General features: G+C 42.0%; 2 protein-coding genes and 2 long non-coding RNA genes across 7 annotated transcripts; 3 read left to right on the forward strand and 1 right to left on the reverse strand.

Moving 5' to 3' along the window:
* Positions 1–1,303: 1,303 nt before the first annotated feature.
* LOC134284717 (uncharacterized) lies at positions 1,304–3,050 on the forward strand. The gene is made up of 4 exons (XR_009995903.1): positions 1,304–1,739; positions 1,801–1,886; positions 1,945–2,011; positions 2,089–3,050. It is a non-coding gene; the product is annotated as an uncharacterized LOC134284717 (long non-coding RNA).
* Positions 3,051–3,669: 619 nt separating this feature from the next.
* Positions 3,670–8,774, forward strand: LOC134284879 (uncharacterized). Of its 4 annotated transcripts, none has more exons than XR_009995993.1 (3): positions 3,670–5,122; positions 5,320–5,455; positions 8,380–8,774. XR_009995993.1 is itself a non-coding variant. In XM_062844366.1 (3 exons), exons 2-3 carry the CDS (start codon positions 4,558–4,560, stop codon positions 8,454–8,456), a joined length of 975 nt encoding a protein of 324 aa, XP_062700350.1. In that variant the 5' UTR covers positions 3,670–4,484; positions 4,554–4,557; the 3' UTR covers positions 8,457–8,774. The 4 variants fall into 4 exon arrangements, 3 of the variants coding, with proteins under 3 accessions (XP_062700350.1, XP_062700351.1, XP_062700349.1); XM_062844366.1 differs by having other exon boundaries at positions 3,670–4,484; positions 4,554–5,455; XM_062844367.1 differs by having other exon boundaries at positions 3,670–4,184; positions 4,247–5,455.
* A 7,324-nt stretch (positions 8,775–16,098) lies between these two features.
* On the reverse strand, positions 16,099–18,205 carry LOC109428569 (nuclear envelope integral membrane protein). Its single transcript, XM_019704343.3, has 3 exons — positions 18,018–18,205; positions 17,351–17,961; positions 16,099–17,249 (listed from the first exon to the last, which is right to left on the reverse strand). Exons 1-3 carry the CDS (start codon positions 18,097–18,099, stop codon positions 16,440–16,442), a joined length of 1,503 nt encoding a protein of 500 aa, XP_019559888.3. The 5' UTR covers positions 18,100–18,205; the 3' UTR covers positions 16,099–16,439.
* A 725-nt stretch (positions 18,206–18,930) lies between these two features.
* LOC134284880 (uncharacterized) lies at positions 18,931–20,000 on the forward strand. The gene is made up of 2 exons (XR_009995994.1): positions 18,931–19,209; positions 19,278–20,000. It is a non-coding gene; the product is annotated as an uncharacterized LOC134284880 (long non-coding RNA).
* Positions 20,001–25,163: the final 5,163 nt, after the last annotated feature.

The raw sequence follows: 25,163 nt of genomic DNA on the forward strand, positions 1-25,163 counted from the left end.
TGCCAGGTCAGCTGCTCTGCTCAATTCTGGGCTCACTGGAAGAGAGAATGTTGAAGAGAGGAGAGCAAAAAATGTTACGAGAGAGAAGACTTGAACGTTAAGAAAGAGAGAGAAACAATAAACGGTCAAACACTGACAGCGAATGGCCTGTCGGAAAGAGGGCACACAATGCCAAATGTGACATCTATGACACTTCTACATGATAAAGGGGCCTAACTTTTCAAAAAACATTCATGCAACTGTTCAGCGGTTCTGGAAAACCATGATCCATACGGTATATTCTTCCACCAGGTTGTAAAACATTGATGGATAATTTACATTATGGGTCATAACAATATCTCTTATTGTGACCATTATATCGCAAACCGTTTCGATGAAATATTGTGTTACCATAAACGGTAACTTGGACGGTAAACAAAAAAAAATCTATTCAAATCATTGCATAATCATTGGATGGTCAGTCTTATACAAACATCCATTATTATGATGACCATATCGCTTATCGTTGGTTGAGAAGCGGGCTTTGTCAAGTGAGGACGTTACGCTAAGAAAAGAAGATAAAGAGGAGCAACCTGAAGTTGTTGCATTCAAGTAATTTTGATTGTCGTCTATGTACAGTTCTCTGAAGCCGAGGCATGACTTCAGTTAGGTTATCAAATATTCTCAAGAATAGCTGTAAGACACGTTTTTCTCATTGGCATACAAACTTATGTAGCCCACAGAAGTTACACGCAAGCAAATATTTTAATGACAGCTCATCTACAGCTATTTGTCATGAAACACTGATTTCAACCAGGCCATCCTAAGTACTCATGAGAGTTGTAAAGGAACACACTTCATCCTAATCAAAGTAGTACGTGTATTGGTTTCTGTAACTAAAAGAAGTGGCACGGTAAAGGCTGGGTGATACAGACCCCGTTGAAGTCATCAACCTATTTCAGGCAACTGCTATCTGCTCTGCTCGTAGACAGACAGGGTAACAGAAGACCGGCTCCAGAGGTACGTTTTCCTCCATTTAAGGTATTGGTGCCATCGCCATAAAGCCTATTTCGTCATCTACCTGAGGGAGAATGGGATATAAGATGGGATTATGAAGGGAAAAGGTGAAATTCCAACTAACAATCGCAAGCTACACACTTCCTCGATTATCAACGGACGCCCTCGGATGAGCCTCCCGAGCACCTTCCTCGCCGTGTCGAACAAGCATGTCGGTCTATATGCCGGTCTATATGCCATGTCTATATGTCGGTCTATATGGTTCTGCATAGCAGACCCGAACATTTGTAACCGTAGGTTCCAAGTTTTAGACTTTCGGCTCCTCCTCAAATATCCTTCGCCTTTAAACCCCACCTGCCAGTGGGCACCTAATGCCTTGTCCAAATATAAAAACAAAATAAAATCCCAAAACTGACAGCCTCACTGGTGGCGTAATCCTAGCTGTCAAAACTGAGCCAAGTTGTTATTATAATAACACACGTTACTGGGCCGTGTCGTTTATTTGCAGCGGTTTGAGCTACCAGTCTATAAAAAATAGTCTCTATAGAAATTGTCGGCCTAATTAGATCCCTGCGAGGAAGGGTTGCCAACTATTACAAACCGAGTTGTCAAACTTCGTAAAAGTTATCAAACTTCGGATATTCTCTGCGATTTAGCCTTAAACGTTAATCATCAAGGAATTATCAATTTCATTCCGTCCGTGACTATCCCCGATAGTTGAAGTGCGCGTCGGGTAGTTAAAAGTAAAGTGTTTGTTTTAAAAGTATAAGGTGTATATAGTTAATATGTGGTTTTTCTTTATAGATCTTAAAGCTAGTTAAAACTTAAAACTAGTTAAAACTTAGAAGGCTAATAGTACGGTTTTGTGAATTAGTACGATTTGTAGTACGGTTAGTAAGAAAATGTGGTTTAAAAGAAGAAAGGTGAATAATGCGCTTTTGTTAACAGGTTACTTCAATAGAACCATTCAACTAGAGGTTAATTCGCCCTTAACAAAAGGAATTCTCAAGAAAAGGTAGGACTGTGAAAGAATTTGTGAAGTGGTGCAGGAAGAGAGACGGTGACATTTAGGTGTACTAATCCCGGAAATAGGTCCACTTCTGGGCCTTTTCTTTTCTACCTTCGGTGTAAAACCCGGAGGGCTCTATTTCGTGTTCTCGCAGGACCGTCCACGTACATCAGGTCGCTTTACGTTGGTTCGTCGGTCACGACCCACGCTAAGCCGTCGCCATCTTGAAAGCCACGGACAAAAGGAATCCAACAATAGCCTATTCACTGTGACGCCGGGTGGAACAATAGACCGTCCCCGACTACGCCATTTTGGGGATTGGTTGCCCATTTACCCTACTGGAGTCAAGAAGCTCGTCGTAGTGTCCCATCGCACCCCGGCGGCCACCTCGAATTGCCGATTGCCCTGCCAACCCCGAAGAAAGTTGACCGCTATCGACCGAGTAAAGGTCATACGGTTGAAGGACCGTTAGAAGCCCCCCACAATACCGGCCGAGGGCCCTCCGATGCATGCATGCCACCGTGAACCACCAAGCTAGCCACCGATCCGCACCACCGCTGTCCACGCCACCACCGTCTGCACCACCGCCGTCCACCGTTCCGATGTAAAAGCGCAAGTACACCTTATTACTAATGTCACCTTTCTCTCATTAGGGTCCCAATATGGGCCGAATAAATGTAGATGTAAGATTGTAAAATTGGTGGTTGATTTCTACTAGAAAACCCCGCATTTAACATATATACGCCCTTTTTGAATATTGATCGTTTCCCGTGCCCAAAAAGGGGGCTTTCATACCTCGATCTGGGTAGTCCGCTGGTTGAAATACGATTTTACCTTGTTTTGGTTAACTTTGATCGCATAACGTTGTTGGTTTCCTCCCCCTCGTACGGATTTGACAGCTGACCACTAAAATCCTGCTCCTGCTAAAGGTGAGTGACCAGTCGTGCTTATGTAACGGTGCTATTAGAAATAAGCGACCCCGTGCTCGAATACTTCCCACCCACTATTTTCCCACTGAGCAGCCGAGGGGCTACACATTCCAGGATCCTATGCAACAGCTACTAAAGGCCAGGTTCGGAACTCCGTCTGGGTCTAGGGCCTTACCTACGCTAAAGGATTTTGCAATCCCCGTAAGTTCATCGGTGACCCTCATCGCCAGCCACAGTCTTCCTAAGTAAGGAGGCCAAGGACTGCTTTGTAGGAATCAGTACACCTCTTGTCTTGACCATCACGATCTTGTAGGCATCACCCTACCGAATCATATTGGCACTTTGCCAGAGACCCTCACAGCAGACCTTTTTGCTCTCTCGGTCTTGAATGCGACATTGGCAGCCTCAAACGCCACTCGTCGTTCTTTTCGTTCCTCATCAGTACATGCTCGCTGTATCCGTCACCTAGTCCGTATGCAAGTGCGCCGCTGGCTCGCAATAGCTTGAGTCCGCCAGGACGCCAGTAGCCTCCCATTCCTAGGGTGAACTTGCCTAGGCATGGGAGTACCGCAGTATCCGCTTAGCCGCCGTCGAATTCGCGGGACCAGCATTACTGCAATAACTGCTGATCAAACTTACCGCTTGGCTAATGTCCGGTTTTGAACACTGCGCAACAAATTGAAATCCACCGACTAACTCTCGGAATGGAACATCTTTTATCTTCCCCTGTGTCATGTCTAATACAGTAAGCGAAACCAGCCGGCGGCTGAGCCGCCGTACTTTTGTAAACATGATAAGCATGTATTAATAATAGTAGTAGTGGTATACGAAGAGAAAAGTATATAGATAAACAAAGGCTGTATTGATTGTTATTGTTTTGACGGCTATAAATAGTTCAGCAATAAAGACAGCTGGGGATCAGTTTGATCCAGTGAGTGAACAGCTAAATTCAGTGTTATTACTTTCTCTACTCACGGACATATCAGTTGTCGACGAGGGAAAACGAATAAGTTGAGAAAGTGAAATTGCGTGCATAGTTGGCAGTTTCGGGTCGGCAGTGTTGTGATCGCGGTCGGAGTGAAATTCGGTAGCGTGTGCGGCAGTCCAATTGGAGAAGAAGTTGGCATTTGGTGCGTGAAGCTTGAGCGTCGGTTGAAGTGGGCAGTGAGAATAGACCACCCGGCTGGCTTATTGTCTGGTTGTGTAAATTCACGCACCCGGGGGCTGGTGATTGTGGTGATTCGCACAAGGTGAGCTTGTCTGGCGAATGCTTTTGTACAAAGGAAAATCGAGTGTTATTTGTTTGTGATAGCCATTTGGTACTCATCTGTGTTTTTCAGCCGGTCGGAAAGCGACGCAGCAGCAGCAGCAGCAAATTGTGATTTATGACGGTGAAGAATTGGACGGCGACCTGGTGACATAGAAAGTGAAATTGTAAAAACCGGTTGGTGCAGTGATTCGACGGATCTCGTTCGGACGTTGGGAGCTTATCGAAGCCAGGACAGCAGCATCGCAGGAATCCAGGAAGTATCGCTAGCGGTATCTAAAAGGTACGTGTTTTTTTTTGCTTTGTGTTTAGTTTGGAGTGCGCACAATTTTGATCAATTGATACGGTGCAGCAAAATGGCGTTAATCGGCACGATCGATGCGTATGTGCCCGGCACCAGTTTCTCAAACTATGTAGAGTTGATAGAGTATTTCTTTTCGTCTAATAATATTGCGGAGGAACGAAAGAAGGATATTTTTATGAGTTGTGCAGGTTTAGCAGTTTTTGAGGAGTTGAAGCTTCTGTATCCGGCTACGGACCTTAAAACATTGTCCTATGCAGAGATTACTAAAAAACTAAAGGAAAGGTTGGATAAAATTGACTCGGAAATAATGTTGAGGTACAAGTTCCGTTGTAGAAGACAGAGTCCCGGTGAAAGTGGAGAAAACTATATATTGGCAGTCAAACATTTGGCAGAATCCTGCGATTTTGGCACTTTTCGAGATTCTGCCATTCGCGACCAATTAGTATTCGGTGTATACAACAGAGAGTTGCAAAAGCGGTTATTGAATGAGGAAGAATTGAATCTCAGGTCGGCGGAGAGGATTATCAAGGGTTTCGAAATGGCGAATAATAATACTCTGTACTTTGCTGAAACAGGAGCAGGAGTAGGCGTTAATTCTGTAAAACATCGCCTTGGTGGTAGGTCATCTAGGATGGACAGAAAAGATCGTAGCCGTAGCCGGTCGAGAGAAAGGAATTTTAGCAGGAATAGAGATTCACGAACGAATTATAGAAAGTTTGAAGGACGATCAAGGTCGGGCCAGCGAATTTCGAGTCGAGGCAGATACGCCAATTTTGTCTGCCATTTTTGTAGGAAGCGCGGTCACATCCAGAAGAATTGCTACCGGTACAAAGACAGTCAAGGTGAATCGGTCAACTATGTTAAGGAAGAACCAAATCCTAAGGAGGTCCAGGTCCACGACTACTTTAAAAGACTTCGAGTAGATTATAGCTCTGAAAGCGAAGAAGAAGGTGATTATCCTTGCCTAATGATTTCATCAATAAGAAAGATTAGCAAACCTTGTCTACTCGAAGTCAAAATAGAGGGAGAAGCATGTTTAATGGAGGTGGACAGTGGTTCGGCTGTGTCTGTAATTAGCAAAACTGAATTTCTGGAAAAGTTTAAACACATTATTCTGAGAAAAAGTTGCAAAAAGTTAATTGTGATCAACGGATCAAATTTAGAAATTTATGGGAAGGCAACAGTTTCTATTTTGCTAAACGGGATTTCTTCGAAATTGGAGTTGGTCGTTTTGGACGGAGATCACAAATTTACGGGTCTTATTGGAAGGAGTTGGTTGGATGTATTTTACTGCGATTGGCGGGACAATTTTCTGCAAAGATCTGGCAGTTTTGGTGCAGTGCATAGCGTACAGGATAATCGAGAGAACGCTTTAACTATGGTGAAAACCAGATATGGCGAAATTTTCAACAGAGATTTCTCCTCTCCTATTGTTGGCTTTGAAGCGGATCTGGTGTTAAGGGAAGATCGCCCCATTTTTCGTAAACCCTACGATGTGCCTTATCGTCTTAGGGATAAAGTGTTAGATCATTTAAGCTTATTAGAGAGAGATAAGATTATTTCACCTATTAAAACTAGTTTATGGGCATCTCCAGTGGTCGTTATCATCAAAAAAGATGGTGACATTAGACTTGTTATAGATTGCAAAGCATCTATTAACAAGGTTTTAATAGCCAATACCTACCCTTTGCCGACAGCCCAAGATTTGTTTGCATCTCTGGCTGGCTGTAAAATGTTCTGTTCCTTGGATTTGGCTACTGCTTACACTCAGTTGCAGTTATCAGAAAATTCAAGGAAAATGATGGTGATCAATACACTAAAAGGTCTTTACACATACAATCGACTTCCCCAAGGTGCATCTTCTAGCGCGGCCATATTCCAACAAGTAATGGAAACGATTTTGCATGGAATAGAATATGTATATGTTTACCTAGACGATGTTCTCATTGCAGGGAAGGACTTTGATGATTGTTACAAGAGATTGACATTGGTGTTAGATAGATTAACAAAAGCAAATGTCAAAGTTAACTTTAAGAAATGTAAGTTTTTTGTAACCGAGCTGCCATATTTAGGGCATATTATAACGGACAATGGACTTCTGCCTAATCCAGAAAAGGTTTCAACAATCATAGCAGCTCAAAAACCAAAAAACACAACGGAATTGAAAGCATTTCTGGGACTTGTGAACTATTACGGAAAGTTTTTGCCTAATTTATCGACAACATTGAGTCCTTTGTACCATTTGCTGAAAAAAGATATGAAGTTTTTGTGGGACTTCAAATGTGACGAGGCTTTTGAGGATTGTAAGCAAAAATTATTAAAGGCTAATGTTTTGACATTTTATGATCCCAAAAAGCCAATTGTAGTTAGTACTGATGCTTCTTCGTATGGATTGGGTGGAGTTATTTCACATGTCATCGACGGTGTAGAAAAGCCCATATGGTTCACATCATTTTCACTCAATCATGCTCAAAAGGGTTACCCTATACTTCACTTGGAAGCATTAGCGGTTGTATCAACAGTCAAAAAATTTCATAAATTTTTATTTGGTCAGAGTTTTAAGATTTTTACCGATCACAAGCCTCTTTTGGGTATTTTGGGAAAAGAAGGACGAAATTCAATTTCAGTGACTAGGGTTCAGCGCTACGTTATGGAATTGGCCATTTACGATTACGACATTGAATACAGACCTGCAAACAAAATGGCCAACGCTGACTTTTGTTCTCGGTTTCCCTTGGCGATAGAAGTACCCAAAAGTTTGGAAAAGCAGTATATCAAGAACCTGAACCTTTCATTTGAACTGCCTTTAGATTATATGACAGTAGCTTCAGAGTCTAAAAAGGATTTCTATTTGCAACAAATTGTGTCCTTTTTGAAAAATGGTTGGCCAGAGCGAGTTGATCCATGCTTCAAAAATATATACTCGCAGCATCAAGACATCGAGGAAATCGACGGGTGTCTACTCTTTCAAGATAGAGTGATTATTCCGGTTTCGCTTCAAACGAAAATTTTACACTTGCTTCACGCCAACCACGCAGGTATAGTAAAAATGAAGCAGCAAGCTAGAAGAAGCATATACTGGTTTGGCATAAACAATGACATCGAAGCATTTGTAAAAAACTGTGAAGTGTGCATCAAAACATCAGTGGTTCCCACACACAAAGGAACTTCTGAATGGATTTCTACATCCAAACCTTTTAGTAGAATTCATGCTGATTTTTTCTATTTTGAGAGGCGCACTTTGCTTTTGATAGTAGACAGTTTTTCCAAATGGTTGGAAGTTTTTTGGATGAAGTATGGTACAGAGGCAGAAAAAGTGGTCAAGCAATTCACAGTGCTATTCTCAAGATTTGGCCTTCCAGATGTTGTAGTAACAGATAACGGCCCACCTTTCAATTCGGCCTACTTTGTCGGGTTTTTGGAAAGACAAGGCATTCAAGTATATAAAAGTCCACCATATCATCCTCAGAGTAATGGACAAGCAGAACGATTGGTAAGAGTCTCTAAAGAGGTTTTGAAGAAATTTCTGTTGGATCCAACTTTGAAATGTATGGATTTTCAAGATAAGATAAACTATTTCCTTTTCAATTATCGAAACACTTGCTTACCTGAAGAGGGAATGTATCCCTCGGAGAAAGTACTGAGTTTTAAACCTAAAACAGTTCTGGACTTAGTCAATCCGAAGAACAATTACAAAAAACAGTTAGCCGAGCCATTGGAAATGAAAAGAAAATTTACTGAAAACAATGATGCTGACCCTTATGCTAGTTTGAAGTTGGGAGATAAGGTTTATTATAAAAATCACAATACTAAAGATATAGAAAGATGGATTGATGCAAGTTTTATTAAAAGTATTTCTCCAAACATATTACAGATCTCCATCGGATCGACACTCATCTCGGCCCACAAGGGGCAGGTGAAGATTCGCAGTCAGACGGGACGAAGGCGTAATGTAACGCTCCAGCTACCAAATATCGAAAACGTGCAGTCAGGGAGTGAACGAGGGATGAAAAGGACGTCTCGGGAACTAGATGAAAGCGATGAAGAATTCAGAGGGTTTAGCCCCGAGCCACCTTTGCCCGCGGCTCGTGAACCACATCCCAGATTACTCCAGTGCAGCCAGAAGTCGGTTCCTGACGCAGAGGTACAGTGCCAACCGGTACTAAGGCGATCTACTAGAGTGAAAAAGAAGAAAATTGATAATGAATTTCTGTATTCAAAATGAAACAATAACTTAATTGAATTATAAGATTAACAGTATGTAAATAAGATTTCAATGTTTGTGGATTATATTGATAGCATGAATTGGGGAAAAGGCTAGCTAAAGGGGGAAGATATTGTCATGTCTAATACAGTAAGCGAAACCAGCCGGCGGCTGAGCCGCCGTACTTTTGTAAACATGATAAGCATGTATTAATAATAGTAGTAGTTGTATACGAAGAGAAAAGTATATAGATAAACAAAGGCTGTATTGATTGTTATTGTTTTGACGGCTATAAATAGTTCAGCAATAAAGACAGCTGGGGATCAGTTTGATCCAGTGAGTGAACAGCTAAATTCAGTGTTATTACTTCTCTACTCACGGACATATCACCCTGTTCTTCTTCATTTGCAGGGCACATTTCCTTCGTGAGCTCCTGGTTCTCATCCAGGGGAGTGGGAGCATTATTACAGTCGATCATGTTGAACTTCTTCAACAGCTGGTCGATATAGTGTTCATGGTCGATTGCCACGGCGCCGTCCGATCTGATCACCCGTAGCCCTAACTGGTCTTAAATCCTTCATCTCAAACTCGGCGCTTAGCTGCTGCTTGATACTGGCCACCAATCGCCGATCGTCGAAAAAAGAACGAGAAAATATAATGCTATAATAATGACGAGCTTACCTTCAACGATCCAATGGTAATCACAAGCACCTATCGAATTTCGACCGCTTGTAACAATCTGCGTCAGCTTCATGTTCAACTTCCGGTTCCATACTCCTGACCTGCTTCAGACCGCACAGAGCATTCTGCAGCTTGCAGACTTTCGTTGAAGCCCTGTCATCACGGAACCCTTTTGGTTGCTCCATGAATATCTCCTCGTCATCCAAGTCACCCTGGAAGAATGCACTTTGAGGTCCAGGTAACGCACTGTTACATAACGAACGACGGGAGTCCGAACCCAGTCGCGCCTTATATCGTTCGATGGAGACATCTGCGTTCGTGCTGATTTCGGAGACCCACTTACTCTTCAACGTTTTTCGTCCTGAAGGTAGATTGACCAGACGCCATGAGTCGTTGTCGCTCAACGCACGCTCTCTATCGCGTTAACCTATCGATCTCCGTCAGATCGATCTAACGCTTCTTCAACGGCTTCTGGCTCATCTCATTTAAATGGACAACATGCCTCGGAAAGTTTGCTGTTTGTTACGAAAGGATACTTACCTGTGGCTGAGCGCTACCAGTCACTGTGCTCAGAAATTTGTTGCAGACCAACATCTTTTTCTTTGGAATGGGACGGGAACGCGATGCTTCTTGAAAGCCGTTGGCATCGTCCTGCTTGACTGCCACAAAACTGTGAAGAAATAAGTTGCTGAGGCAGGATATTGTATGTGTATGTATACAGGGTGTTAGGTTCCTGAGTGCAAACTTTTTAAAGGGTGATAGAGGACCATAAATGGAGAAAAAAATTGTTCTACGCATATGGTCAAATCTCAACCGTTACGTAGTTATTGAACTTCCCATGTTTATGACTCTTATTGCCTTAACTGGCAATAACTTGAAAATGGTCAAACTTATCGAAGTTTTTTTACGCTTATTTGAAAGATTATTGAATTTTCTAACAAATGGCTACTTTGAATCGATTGGTTTAGTTAAATAACTAAGTTTTCTAGAGCAAAATAGCTAAAAATAGTGTATTTTTATTGGGTTTTGTCAATTATCTTTGAAACATGCGTAATAAATTAAAATTCTTTCTTTGGCAAAGTTGTGGCCCTTGTTACACTCTACAAATCGTTCTTTGACACAAAACTTCTATCTCTTATTGTTTTGTTGCAATTTTGATTTTAACATCGCATTTCAGATCATAAATTTGCAACTGTCATGGAAAGCACTTATTTGCGCATTGTGCCGCACATTTAAATCAAAATTGCAAGAAAACGATAAGAGCTAGAAGTTTGGTGTCAAAGAACGAATTGTAGAGTGTAACAGGGGCCACAACTTTGCAAAAGAAAGAATTTTAATTTATTACGCATGTTTCAAAGATAATTGACAAAACCCAATAAAAATTCACTGTTTTTAGCTATTTTGCTCTAGAAAACTTAGTTATTTAACTAAACCAATCGATTCAAAGATGCCATTTGATAGAAAATTCAATAATCTTTCGAATAAGGGTAAAAAAAACTTCAATAAGTTTGACCATTTTCAAGTTATTTCCAGTTAAGGCAATAAGAATCAATAACATGGGAAGTTCAATAACTACGTAACGGTTGAGATTTGACCATATGCGTAGAACAATTTTTTTCTCCATTTATGGTCCTCTATCACCCTTTAAAAAGTTTGCACTCAGGAACCTAACACCCTGTATAATCAGAATACTTGCTTGGTCGATGGTACTCCCTCTCGCTGCGCATCGGAGTAGGATGAACACTGTCTCGAGTTGGATGCGGAAGGAGCGCAACCGGTTGAACTGCTTTTCCCCCCAAACAATTTCCTTCCAAATAATCAACTGCATCCGGCACCCGTTCGTATCCGTGACTTTAACGACATCTGTTGGTTCAGTTTGAACTGAGTCGCTCGCTTTATCATTCTGGACGATCGCACCGGTATCTTCGCAGTATGATGCCACTCCCGCTTCAGCATGGCCGGCTTGAATGTCCTCCGATAGTATTACGATGTCCCGGCTAAGGGACTGTTCATAAACCACGTAGACCAAAATTTGGCCATCTCAGACCCCCCCTCCCCCCTCGTAGACTTTTGACCATACAAAAAATTTGAAATTTGTGTGGAGCGTAGACTTTGGCCAGACCCCCCTCCCCCCTCAAAAAGTCTACGTGGTTTATGAACGGCCCCTAACGAAAACTTGCTTTGTCACCGGATTGAATACTTTGTACCTCTTGGTACAGTGCCGATCCATTCGTTGGCTGCTCATTAGATGGGCTGTCTCGATGGTTGGATGTTTACTGGTTGGGGCAAAACCCAATTAAAAAGCACTGCCAATGTCAAAATCGATGTTAAAATGAGATTGACGTCTGACCTCCGTCGCATCGCACCTCTTATATACAGGAACAGGACGTTTGTGCAAGTCTGCGAGAGTTTCGTGACGTAGCGAACGAACACGATTCGCTAATCGGGGCGCAGTCGTAACTGTGACCCAGCCATCGAATCCATGCTGTATATTCCGCGTAGCCATGATTCGGTAGCGTACATGGGACAGATTCGGTCGCTTACCGGAAAACATTCCAATGGTGTTGTTGCGCTGCCCTTGGTCGGAGTCTGCCAACAAACATCGTGCCTTCTCCTCAATCGTACGATTTATCCGCTCTGATGACCCATTTTGCTGCAGGTTATACGGTACCGTCCGCTCGTACCGTATTCCACACTTCTTCAGGAAATCTTGGAACTGCTGGCCTAGATATTCCAATCTATTATCAGTTCTCAAGCATTAGATTTTCTTTCCAGATTGATTTTCGACGTGGGTTTTGAATTCTTGAAATGCACTGAACGCATCGGCCTTGGATTTCAGGTAGCATCGCCGATGATGGTGATCCAGTACTTGCTGCCGCCGTGCGACGTCTTCTCCATAGGTCCACACAGGTCTAAGTGGATTAACTCCAGGACTTCCTTCGCCCGAGCTGCACTTGTTTTGAACGGCAGCTTTCGATGCTTCCCTTCGGCATATTGTACACAGGTCGTGTGCTCAACTTCACACGCTTTCGAGGTAAACGTGACTCGATACTCTTTCTTGCAAATCTCGCTCACAGGCAAGATGTTCATTGCGAGATCTAGAACACAGAAAACGTTGGCGGTGGTATCGAGATCGATGTACGTACATTCTACACTGGCGGTTAGCTTCACACTTCCAATTGCCGCCACTGGGATCTTCGCTGCATTGACCACGTAGATGAATTTAGATGACTTCTTGGTCTCTTGTAGGGCCAACTGTAATCGGCACATGTTGCGTCCTGCTCCAGAATCCAGGATCCAGCTCTCCGTCTGCTGCACCGGCTTATGCAGCGCCAGTAACGCCGCCTGCTTGTGACGACCATAACTTCCTACGACTTCTATGTTTAGCTTCTCCTTCTTTTTGATTCTCCTGTTGCATACCAGCAGCGCTCCGGAAGAATGTCCAGATCTCTCATCTCTTTTACAAATCATATATTGAAGGATTTTCGACTTGACTACATCCGCCGTTAATTAGACTCCAGACGCGTCGAGCCCCATGAACATGGATCTTCGGTAAACCCATCAGTAGGATTAGCGAAAGCCACTCGTCGTCCAACTTGAACCCTATTTCTTCGAGCTTGTGGCTTGTGGACATTATCTCGTCCACATACTTTTCTACCGACGAGTTATCCATTTCTGAACACATCAGTTTGCGTAGCAGGTTGATCTTCCGTGTCCTGCCGCAATTATACGGTTCGATGTTGAGGCAAATACTGCCTATGATCGCATATCAGTCCCATATTTGCTGGGTTTCCTAGTCATATGGGACATTTATGCGATTATAGACAGAATAGTCGCGAGAGCTCGCCTCTACAGATCCGCTTTTACCTCGGCACCCACTGGAGGGTATCGTTTGCCACGTTCCTTCGCAATTTTTTTGGCATATACCCACGAAACGTAGTTTTCGCGTCCTTCCAATTTTTCCGCCGGTATGAGAGACATACCACCGCCTGGAAGTCTTGGAGCAATATCCGTTTGTCCTCCTCCGGGTTGCTTTCCGCCGCTACCGCTAGCTTCTTCACTAATTTTTCCGTTACCATCGTGTTCTGGCTTGATTCCCATTTCCCTTTCTTGTTACCACCGCCTCCGGAACGCCTGGAGCTGGTTTTGTTTCTTCCGTCTTGAAACATCTTCTATATCTCGAGCGCGAAAAAATCTTGAAGTGAAAACATTTTTCTTCGGCTTGTTGATCGGCCGTTTCTATGGTTACTCGTACTACGACCCATAACCTGATAGCAGGCTAAACTCGACTGATCGGTTAGAGGAGCGAACTAAGAATGATTTATTTCTAAACATAAAATGCAAGGCTTACTATGCTAACATGATGAAGCAAGAATGAATCACGAGGGCAAGGTGTATCGAGAATGGTTCTTCAAAAATTTGAATCCAGTGCACCACGAGCGGGATCTAGCAAGTAAAAACCTCTAGCGTATTGAGAGTGCATTTTTTTGAGTTGGTGTCTTCGGAGACTTGTATTTATTTTACCTGTACTTTTATGTGGTGAAGAAAATTAGTTGGTTATTTTGCCGCATAGGTGGCGCTGCGATACTAACTTTTTTGTTTTACGTCCTAGAGGTTCTGCAAAGTTGTAGAACGTGCAAAAATAAGTAAAGTCGCCGAATACATGTGTGAGTTCAAATAACAAAGCTATACTAAAAATAGTCAAATTTACGTGAAAATCACGTTTTCATGACTATTTGAATGTTAATTGCAAATTTATCAATTTTAAAACTTCATACGTGTTAATCAAAGTAGCCTGCGTCTGATGATACCAACTTTACAATTTTTCGGGACATTCAAAGTGGTTTTTTGGGCAAAATAGTAAAAATTACTATGATTTTTACTAGCAGTTTTTTTCAAAAATTTGCAAATTTTGGCAAAATTTGATGCTTGCGTGAAAATATATCACTCAATATCTATTAAATCTGAATATTTGCCGGAGGTATAATTTGGTGTTTTTGAGATATCTTGATTCTAAATATTGATGTTTTTATACCTAAATTATTTTGATGGAGAAGCAATTCTTTATTCCGGAGTTATCCTGCCAGTAGATACTCACGGATCACTTTTAAATTAAGAGTTTTATGTTTACCCAACGCCCTGCCTGATTACTTAAAAATGACGTTTTGTGTTCAATGGTTTTGTGCATCAATTTATTGAATCAACAGTGCTCATATATTTATTGATCTATTGAAAGAAAGAAATTATAATGGTAGAAACCCTGTGTGAGCGACTCACGCAAGTAGAAAGTTTCGTTATACCAATCCGTATGGTCAATTATGATTTTCAGTAAACTCAACGTACATACGTCAAAATGAATAAATTATTGACTGAATTATAAAAAAAAATCCTCGACTCAAAATGAGATTTGAATTCACGACTCTTATATAATAGGCAAGTACTTTACTAACTAAGTCACTGTGTCAAATAATGACACGGCATTGATGAGCTAAGTTTTTTTTTCATAATTTCATGAATATCCATCTAAACATATAAACATTGAGTTAACTGAAAATCATAATTGATTCCACGGGTTGGTATACCGGAACTTTGCACTAACGTTAGTCGCTCACACAGGATCAAGAAGCATTATATTTTTATTCTTTCAATAGACCAATAAATAACGTCAATTTTAAGTAATTAAGGCGTTGGGTAAACATAAAACTCTTAATTTAAAAGTGATCCGTGAGGATCTTCGCAGGACAGCTTCAGAATAAAGAATTGCATCTCTTTCAAAATAATTTAGGTATAAAACATCAATATTTAAAAACAAGGTATCTCAAAAACACTAAATTACACCACCGGCAAACTTTCAGATTCAATAGATCTTGAGTGGTATATTTTCAAGCAAGCAACAAATTGTGCCGAAATTTGCAACTTTTTGAAACAACTGCTAGTAAAAATCATAGTAATTTTTACTATTTTGCCCAAAAAACCGTTTTGAATGTCCCGAAAAATTCTAAAGTTGATATCATCAGACGCAGGCTACTTTGATTAACACGTGTGAAGTGTTAAAATTGATAAATTTGCAATTAACATTCAAAATATGTGATTTTCACGTAAATTTGACTATTTTTAGTATAACTTTGTTATTTGTAGTCACACAACTTTGGTGTCTTCGGCGACTTTACTTATTTTTGCACGCTTTACAACTTTGCAGAAGACGGGAAACCTCTAGGACGTAAAACAAAAAAGTTAGTATCGCAGCGCCACCTATGCGGCAAAATAACCAACTAACTTTCATCACCACATAAAAGTACAGGTAAAATAAATACAAGTCTCCGAAGACAGCAACTCAAAAAAATACACTCCCAAAACGCTAGAGGTTTTTACTTGCTAGATCCCGCTCGTGGCCCAGTGTGCAGTGGGACCTATGCTTGGACCTACGACACAAAGGAAGGTTCAACTGACGAAGTGGTTGAGCTTGAATGAAATAATCCGCAAACCTTAGGAATCCGATAACGAATCCATTGACGAAGGGAATTGCTTACTACTGTTTGTTCGTGGAGGACTGGGTCGATCCGGATAAAATCATAAGACAGTGGAATTATTGTCCCTAATATAATGTTTCTGAGTGCATAGCACTTAAGTTGCACAAAAAATACAAACGTACATTTAATGTACGTTTATGCCTTCGGATACGTATCTAGCAGAAAAAAAGTCGCCACATTTCAATTTTACAAAATCTTAGTTATCCTAGTTAGTTAGCTCTATTCCACGAAAGAGTATCATTAGGTTTTTCACATAGTTGCTTTTCCAAAAAGGCATCCTACACACTAGAGAAATTATTGTTAGAGAGAATACACAAAAGCATTTCGAGTCAAAGCAAAATGAGTTTAATCTAAGCGTGTCTTATTGACACGAGTCTATAGTGAAAGGTGATAATCGAAGAGGGGTTAGAAGAAAGGACAACACGAATTCGAACGTAACTATTTACAAAAACGAAAGCGTCGAGAAGCGGAGAAATGTAAGTATCATTCAATAAATAACCGTTCCTAGTCGAAGAAAAATCACTCGTCCTCTTCACTAAACTCGAATTCGTCCTGTGGTGGCGGAGCGGACGGCACCGGTTGCCTGCTTCGACTGCGACTGCTCCGGGTTTTCGCCGAGGCAGCAGGATTCGTCGGAGTGCTGGTACTGGCCAGACTTCTACCACCATTCTGGAACGAGGACCGCTGCTGGGCAAACTTCCGATAGTTGGTGGGACCCCGCGTTGGTGTTACACGTCCCCGCGGAGGTTCCTCCTGATCCTGTTGCTCTTCGTCGGAGTTGTCCGCCAGGATCAGCGGAGAATCACCTTGTCCGTTCTCGCCACTCTCGTCCTCGTCATCACTGATGTCCATGTGGGCGTTGGACGTTTCGTACTCGAGAATTTCATCGTCCATTAGATGGGAGGAACCTTCCATGAAGGAAGCGAACCGAGACGGATCCCGGAGCTTAAGCACCGTGTTCCACTGTTTGCAATTGGGACTGCTGCAGTAGGCTCGCAGTTCCTCCAGAGCTTTGGTAGTTTCCCGGACGCCCTGCTCGTAGTATTCCTCGTTGGTCAGCAGGCGGCGCTTCGGAGGAAACCGTCGTCGGTAGAATGATCGGATCCGCAACAGGATACTTTTGGGGAAGTAGTAAGATAGCAGCATGGCGATGCAAATTCCGGTAGTCGCGTCTCGATATGCAGAGGAAAAGAAGATCGCCCCCAGGGCGGCCAACTGCAGGCTCCACTTGATGAGGTCCTTGCTGCGCTGGTTCTTCGGTGGTCCCATCCGGTAGCAGATTATGAAGCTGATGAAACCCGTCGTCAAGATGTACCAGAACACGTATACCTAAATTGGCGCGGGCCATGAAACGTTTTAGAAAATAAGGCAGGATGTGGGACCATTTGGTCAGGAGGTCCTATTTTAAACTTGACATTATTTTGAATTACCTGGTACGTCACAAAGATCAACCTCAGGTTGTCCATCAGCATCTGGGCAAAGTAGATCCCCAGCGTCCATCCGCCCAGCATCACTCCGTACATCATCGGCTTCCGGGGGAACAACTTGCTGGCCATATAGACTACCACCAGGAAGCTGGCAAACACCCCCAGGAAAACCCCACAAATGTAGTAGAACAGCGCATTGTTACTCAGCTTGGCCGCCGACAGGAACACAAACACCCCCGCGGTCAGCATGATCACCCGCCAAAAATCGATTCGGATCAGATTCAGCCGAACCGTGTACTGCTCCCCGCTGACCACTCCGATGCAGCTCTGGTTGAACGGGTCCATCTTGATCACCCGCTTCCGGCTGTTGGACAGCAAATTGAACGAGAACAAGCTCTGCTCCGTTTCGTGATGGGCCCGGACTTCCTCCGGCGTACCCCCCTCATACTGGCTGAAATCATCGTGATCGCACTCGAAGTTCAGAATCACCGTCTCGAACATGTGCACCAGTTGCTTCTCCCGGCCGCGGTAGCAGTACGTTCGCAGACCCGGCCGATAGATCCGCGAGGGATCCGGTTTGTACGCGATGACGCCATCCGGTTCCAGGTAGTTGACTGCAAAACAAAGACCGATCGTCAAAGTGTTCAAAACACTGCAAGATTTTACTCACCCGCAGCGGCCGAAACGAGTTCCACTCCAACGCACGTAAGCACCACAACTTTCAATATCAAATTCAATGTATTCCGCGTCATTTTACGGCGATTTTTGTTATGGAATTTTGTGCATCTGGAAAATGACGACAAACTTCTGAGTGCAACCGAACCGGTGCGAGCATAAACGTAAACAAACGGTTTTTAAAATTTTCTGCACTGTTTGAGGTTAGGTGACAGATTGTGACAGCAGCTGATGCGTGGCAGTGCTGCCGATAATGGTGCAGAAAAAATGGAACCGAAAAATGGTTATGTAATTCCCACCTTTTGATAGCGAGCGTGACAATTTGAACTTCGTTTCAAAAATACATCGAAATCCGTGAAATTCACACTACAATACACTGAGAAAAAAAACATAGTAAAATTAATAATTCAACCATGTTTAATTTTACCATGCCAAAAAATAGTCGTAATGAACATGATATCATTAATTACTACTATGTTTTCCTTACAATAGGCTCCTAAAGTCCTATCGGGATTCTTGTTTTAAATCACAAATTATGGTTCAAGAGTACATATTTACTCAATTTTTGACGTTTTTATTAACCGTAGTTGAAAATATATAATTTTTATTTTTTTAGCCTTTTGTCTCGTCCCTAGCTTATAACACATACTTTGAGTGATTTTTTTTCACCGTGTATGTCAGATAGGAACATTTTTGAAATCCCAGTGCGAAAAATGTCGAGCTCAGTCACACAAGGTTGACCTCAAACGTCAAAGTAGAACTATTTACCATTTAACTTATTTCGAATTTTCTCATTATTCCTTTGTTTTTCAAGTTCGAGTAAAGTACAATTCCGATAAGAATACCATGCTTGATCGTATTATTCAATATAAGCGAGATTTCGTCTTTAATTTTAGGACCCTATTACCATAATTTGACGATCAAGCGCATAGTAATCAATACCATCAAACGTGGTTATCTTGATTACGCTATTCGTGATTGTGAGAACCATGTTTATGTTTTCCAATACAATTCTCATGCTTAGTCACAACTTTTCCGTAAGTTTTTCTCGTTATCGGCCATTTCCACAGAATAAAATGTTTGCCACGTCGGTTTAATAAAAAAAAAAAACAATTTGTGATAGATAATTAAAGCAAAATTGTGGAATTGTGCATTGAGAACAGAAAACTTAGTGGAAAGCGTTCATAGTGAGTTGGCTCATAGTTGATTAAATCAAATAATATTGATTATATACACTATTCATTAAAAATCACAGAACCTCGGTGCCTGCTGCCACTAACAGAATCCAGTATTTCCGGAAGCCTGTTCCACCTAAGGTTCCACCGTCACCGTGGAAGGTTAACGATTGTTTACCGGTAGACAACGAATCTAAAAACACGCAACTCTCATCACCCAAAGGGCAGCCAGAAGTTCCGACACTTATTGCATGATGTTTTTGGTTACGGTGGAGCCTCCTCTAAAACCGCCTCCACCGCGGTGTATTCAGAATGCCAAACCATCGTTTGCAATTGAACCGAAGATGCAGGACTCCCACTTCGGCGGTCGCTCCGTTTCTCAAACCATAGAAGAATCAAGGAAGTACCTCCGAAAACGAACGACGCAGAAACCTCCACATTCAACAAATCGGCTACCAGCAAGGCTACCAGGCAGCACACGGAACAGCTGTAACAGTTTCAGGACTATTCCTTCGATGCCCGGGACTGAATGAAGGGAGTGAACTTTGTGGAAAAGTCTCCGTCAGGACAATCTCAATCGTAACAGCTCAACAGCATCGCAGCGCCAGGGCCTGAGTTTCCAGGAAACCCCAGTCTTCAGTTCCGCCGATGCATGCCTCAAAATCCACTTAGCCGCACGTTTCCAAAAAGCGTCGCCGTACGCCAATGGCGTTTTCGAAAGATAATCATTATGTTTATTGTGTTTATACATATTATTTATTTGTTGAAAGCCCGAGTGAAAGCCAATAAAGTTATTGAATGTATCATAAGGATTTTTTTAAATCTAAACAAAAGAGATGAAAGTACCATTAACGGAACCAAATGCATAGTAACTGAAACTATTACACGATGGTTAAACGTACTATGTTATTGCTTGCTTTTTACCATGCGCATGGTAAATTAAACTATGGAATCCCATTCAAAAATACCATGAAATGTCAACATTATGCAGCATGGTAAATTCAACCCCTCTCATTGTACGTTCAAGCAGGAATCATGGTCTACCAAAATCAAGTAGTAAAAGTGTTTTAAGTTCACCCTCGATACGGTCAAAATTACCATGTCGGTTTTTTCAGTGTAGGACACTGCATATGCACGTCAGCTTTCGTATTCGTCCAATACGTCTACGTCACGTATTTTAAAGACGTATTTCCTTTCGTAGACTTTCGTCCTTACAAAATTTTCGCAATTTGTATGTATCATAGACTGCGGTCAGACACCATCCTTCTTAGAGCACCTTTAACGGTGCGCTTCTATACCCCGTTTGGCAGCCCTCCATCATTGCAGCAAACTTTACCGGTCGCTGCTAGATGCGCTCGCAAAATAGTAGCGCTATGGGTGGGTGACCAAATATTATGCTTTTGGTCGAAATACAAAGTGACCGAACGTGCGAAAATTGATTTTTAACCTACTTAGAAATGTCGCAACTCAATTTGGATTAGTGCATATTGTTGCTCTTAATTTTATTGATGCGCTACAGAAAAAATAGATTCAAATTTACTTCGCAGCTGCAACTTCGCATGTGCTTCTAGCGACGACTTCGATTTGATGGTGCGACGATAATATAACAGCGCGACAGTTGCGCTGCTAAAAATGCTATGAGAATATGACAACCCTCCCGATACGAATCAGGGTGACTAATTTGATTGCTACCGGTGTGGAAAAGGGTGGTTAAGTCAAAATGGTAGCGCTGTGCGGGTTGCTCGAATAGTAGCCGCCGTTAATGTTGCTCTTACCCCCTAAGTCTACGTAGTTTATGGACAGAACCCAAACAGGTTTCATCTGGGATTCTTCCAGAAAGTCCTCCCAAGATTCCCTCAGAAATTTCTCAAGGAATTTCTTTTGAGTTTCATCCAGAAGTTTCTTCTAGGATTCCTCCATGGAGGATTTTTTTCACAACACAAGTTCCTTCCATAGTTTCTTTTGGAGATATTTGGGATGATTCCAGCAGATCTGGGATTTTTTCCGGGGTTCCTCCAGAGTTTCTTTCCGAGCTTGCTTCAAGAATTCCTTCCGGGATTCCTTCACGAACTCCTTCCGGGGTTTCACCAAAACTCCTCAAGGAATTCCATGCGAGGTTCCTCCAAGTGTTCATTCTTGATTTTATTCATAGATAATTTTGGAGATTCATCCAGAAAAGCTTTCCAGGCGTACTCCAAGATTTTATTTTCTGGAAATCCCGCAGAAACTCGTACCGGGATTCCTTCGGAAATTGTTTCGGGATTTCATCGAGAACTCCTTTTACGATGCCTGTGGAAACTCTTCCGGAGATCCTTTCAGGATTTTTCAAGAATCTCTTCTGGGATTTCTCCAAGAACTACTTTTCGGATTCCTTCGGGAACTTCTTTCGGCATTCATCCGGGATCTTTTTCCGTGATTTTATCAGGTTCCTTCCGGGATTGCTCCAGAAACATCTTTCAGGATACCCCCTAGAGCTCCCTATGTTCCTTGAAGGAATTCTCAAGGAGTTTATTAGGGGATTCCTCAAGGAGTATTTTAAGAAATTCCTTCGAAAGTTTTTCAAAGAATTCCTGTGGAATTGCTTGTGGAAATACACAAAGAGTCTCTTATCAAGTTCCTACAGGAGTTCTTTGAGGAATACTTTCAACTATTTCCAAACAATCCCCTCCGGAGATCTATCTAATTTTCTTCTCATTATTCCTTCCGGAATTCCGTTTGTCTAGGAATTCTGTCTGGGAGTTCCAGAAAAAAAAACTATTCCGGGATTGCTCCAGAAACATCTTTCAGGATATCCCCGAGAACTCCTTATGTTCCTTGAAGGAATTCTCAAGGAGTTTATTAGCGGATTCCTCAAGGAGTATTTTAAGGAATTCCTTCAACAGTTTTTCAAAGAATTCCTGTGGAATTGTTTGTGGAAATACACAAAGAGTCTCTTATCAAGTTCCTACAGGAGTTCCTTGAGGAATACTTTCAACTATTTCCAAACAATTTCCTCCGGAGATTCATTCGATTTTCTTCTCATTATTCCTTCTGGAATTCCGTTTGTCTAGGAATTCTGTCAAGGAATTCTCAAAAAAAAAAAACTATAGTAGAATCTTGGAAAGAATTCTTGCAGGATTCCTATAACTTCCGGAGAAATTCCGGAAGGAATCCCTTGAAACCGCAGAAGCAACCATGGGAAGGAGTTCCTAGAGTAACATCAGATTGAACATTTTTATGATCTCAAAAGAAACTCAAAAGAGAGAGCTTCTGAAGAAACATCAAGAAGAATCTCGGATAGAGCCCGCTGAGGAATCACAGAAGGAACTCTTAGAGGACTTCAGGAATAAATTTCAGGAGAAACCACGGAAGGAATTCCTGAAGGAATCCCAGAAAAATATTGAATTCTTTCAATCACGGAGCACACGCAAACACGTGTAGTTTCGATTAGAACAGCAACAGAATGAATGTTTATTTAGCGTAGAGTGACTGGAAGGGAGCGCGGAGTAAATTTTAAAATTTAAAGAGCGGCAATGGCATCAACCGAGTTTTGCGTTCCGCAACTCCGTTTTGTTGCGAGAAGTATCCTACTATATACTTCAGAACGATGTCATTGGTCCAATTACAGCTTGTGGCAGGTGACAGCCATATTTATTGACCGTTCTTCTCTATATGTCCTCCGACTACACCAGGCCCTAGGGGCAAGACACTGTGCAAACGAGAGTAACTCTGAGAAATTCTGAGTAACTCTTTTCACCAATGATCGACGAAATTTGTCGAAAACACCCCTAAAACTGCAAGAAAAACGAGATGTCGGGAAATATTATTTTGATTTTGCGATGAATCTGGCAACACCCAAGCAAAAACGGGAGCAATCCGGAGAAATTCTGAGCAACTCTGTGAAGGAAAATGCACTCTCCAGCACAGTGTCTTGCCCCAAGACCAGGCCTACTACAAGTCGTCTAGTCTACCACACAGCTCATCTTCTATATTCACTCTTTCAAACCAGAGGGAGCGATACTAGTTTTGCCAAGCCAAAAAACCCCAAAAAAGGTCGAAAAGACACGGAAAACCCCGGTAAAACCCGCAAAACTTTTGCGGGTTTTAGCTACTTTTTTGGTCTTTTTCGGCTTTTTTTTTTGAGGATATTTGGCTTGGCAAAAACAGTGTCGCTCCCCCCGTTTCAAACGTAACTTTGGTACACTTGTTGAGGAGGCTCCCAACGGACGGAAATCAAATTAGATTCCAAATCCGGAGCATCTCTGTTCTCATCGTAACAGAACAAGTGACTGGAATCGCCACCCTTGCCATTTGTCTCGTTGTCGTCAGGCAGAGTGATTTAAGGTGCCAGCCAGAGTGGACGCGTCACGCGGCGCGGCGCGGTGCAATGCGGCATTTGACAGGTCGCGCGGCGACGCGCGGCAGAACTCCGTTCATTAGAATACAGGGAAAACAATCATAACATGCCAGAGTGCGCGCGGAACGATGCGAAGCGGAAAGCGTTTAGCCGCGCGACGCACGACAAAACAGCGCATGCACTGTTTTTGATGCGGAAGTCACGCGGTTCGCGCGAAGAATTTTGTATTTTTGTGTGGATTTTGTCCGTTTTTACCAAATAATGGCGTTAATTTTACGAAATTGTTTTTGAAATGCATTCAAATGTGAATGTAAAAATATAAACATGAATAATACCACATGTTTATTATCCGGTGGCGTCTCGTAACCTCATTTTTCACCTATTCTGCGAATCAAAATCAGTAATTCCTTCAAATTTATGACTAAAGACTTAACGGAAATAATCGAAATATCTGTCATTCTACATCCATTACAAGCAGAGCTTTCACATTACCCCTACCCATGTTTCATGCACAAAAACGGTTGGCATCCTCTCGTTTATTTTACTATCTCGAAGTATTCTACTAGGGCTGTAAGCTTAAAAAACTGTTTCAAAATAAAAATATACTATTTTTGAGTTGACAAACTTGTTCCATTGTATTGCTGTTTAAAAATAAAAGAAGGGGTGCCATTTTATACGTATACAAACCTGTGGTAGCTCTGACCACAAGCTCACTTGTTCATAAAATTTCAAAATTTGTACCTGTAGGACGGGTAGATTTGAGGTTAGGGAATCACCATTGTCCCAAATGTATACCTCTTCTGAATTATCTGAAATAAATAGCAGTTGAAGGTAAATTTAGATAAATTGTTCATTTTTAATTTAAGGCTGAGCACAATAATCACATATCTCCTGGAAATTTTTCATTAGATAACTCTAAAAAACTGTTGAAATGTTATGGCTTAAAACCGATAGAGAGGAGACAGCTCGCTTTGATTGTGTGCTACTGGTTGTCAAGGCGAACCTGTCACAAACTGTCTCTGCAACCCGAGTTGGAAATTATACATTGATGGTGTGAAGTGATCCAATATCCAAAACATCTTAACAAAACTGCTCACCGTTTGTTGTAATTTGAAAGACAAAATAATTATGGAGAGTTTAATAAAAAAATTAATAAATAAAATAGTTATGGTCAGTATTCATGTGTAAAGTTGGCGGAAATTATGAAACTTTTCAGTTTGCTTTACGGACAGACGCATTGCACCGCGTTCACTGTGGCTATCAAGTCGCGTTGGAAGCCGCGTCAAAAACGCGCCGCACCGCGTCGCGTCGCGTGACGCGTCCACTCTGGCCGCAGCCTAAGGCGAAATATCAAGAAATCCCATTGCAATTTACATACAAACTTTAAAGGCACAAATCTGACGAACGAAGCATCGAAACAAGCCGCACTTGTTTATCCTGGCTTTGCTCACTTGCAAAAAAAAGCAGCTTTTCCAAATCAAGCGCATTTGTTTACGAATTTCTAAGATTGGTGCCCTTTGAAACATTAGTAGGGGTCCAAGTCGGCCATTGTGACAGCCATATCTGTATTATCTGATGTTTCCCCTCAAACGATCTTATAGCTTTTTCAGAAGAGTTCAACACCGCTGAT

Source organism: Aedes albopictus, chromosome 1 (genome assembly GCF_035046485.1).
Source record: "Aedes albopictus strain Foshan chromosome 1, AalbF5, whole genome shotgun sequence".
NCBI classification, from domain to species: Eukaryota; Metazoa; Arthropoda; class Insecta; order Diptera; family Culicidae; genus Aedes; species Aedes albopictus.

What these genes read in the sequence shown, in the direction of transcription:
- LOC134284879 (XM_062844366.1), top strand. Translation starts at nt 4,558, where the DNA reads ATGGCGTTAATCGGCACGATCGATGCGTATGTGCCCGGCACCAGTTTC. An exon ending in CTCTGAAAGCGAAGAAGAAG is followed by an intron (nt 5,456 to 8,379) that starts GTGATTATCCTT and finishes AACATATTACAG; the next exon opens with ATCTCCATCGGATCGACACT.
- LOC109428569 (XM_019704343.3), bottom strand. Translation starts at nt 18,099, where the DNA reads ATGACGCGGAATACATTGAATTTGATATTGAAAGTTGTGGTGCTTACG. An exon ending in ACTCGTTTCGGCCGCTGCGG is followed by an intron (nt 17,962 to 18,017) that starts GTGAGTAAAATC and finishes TTTGTTTTGCAG; the next exon opens with TCAACTACCTGGAACCGGAT. An exon ending in TGATCTTTGTGACGTACCAG is followed by an intron (nt 17,250 to 17,350) that starts GTAATTCAAAAT and finishes GCGCCAATTTAG; the next exon opens with GTATACGTGTTCTGGTACAT.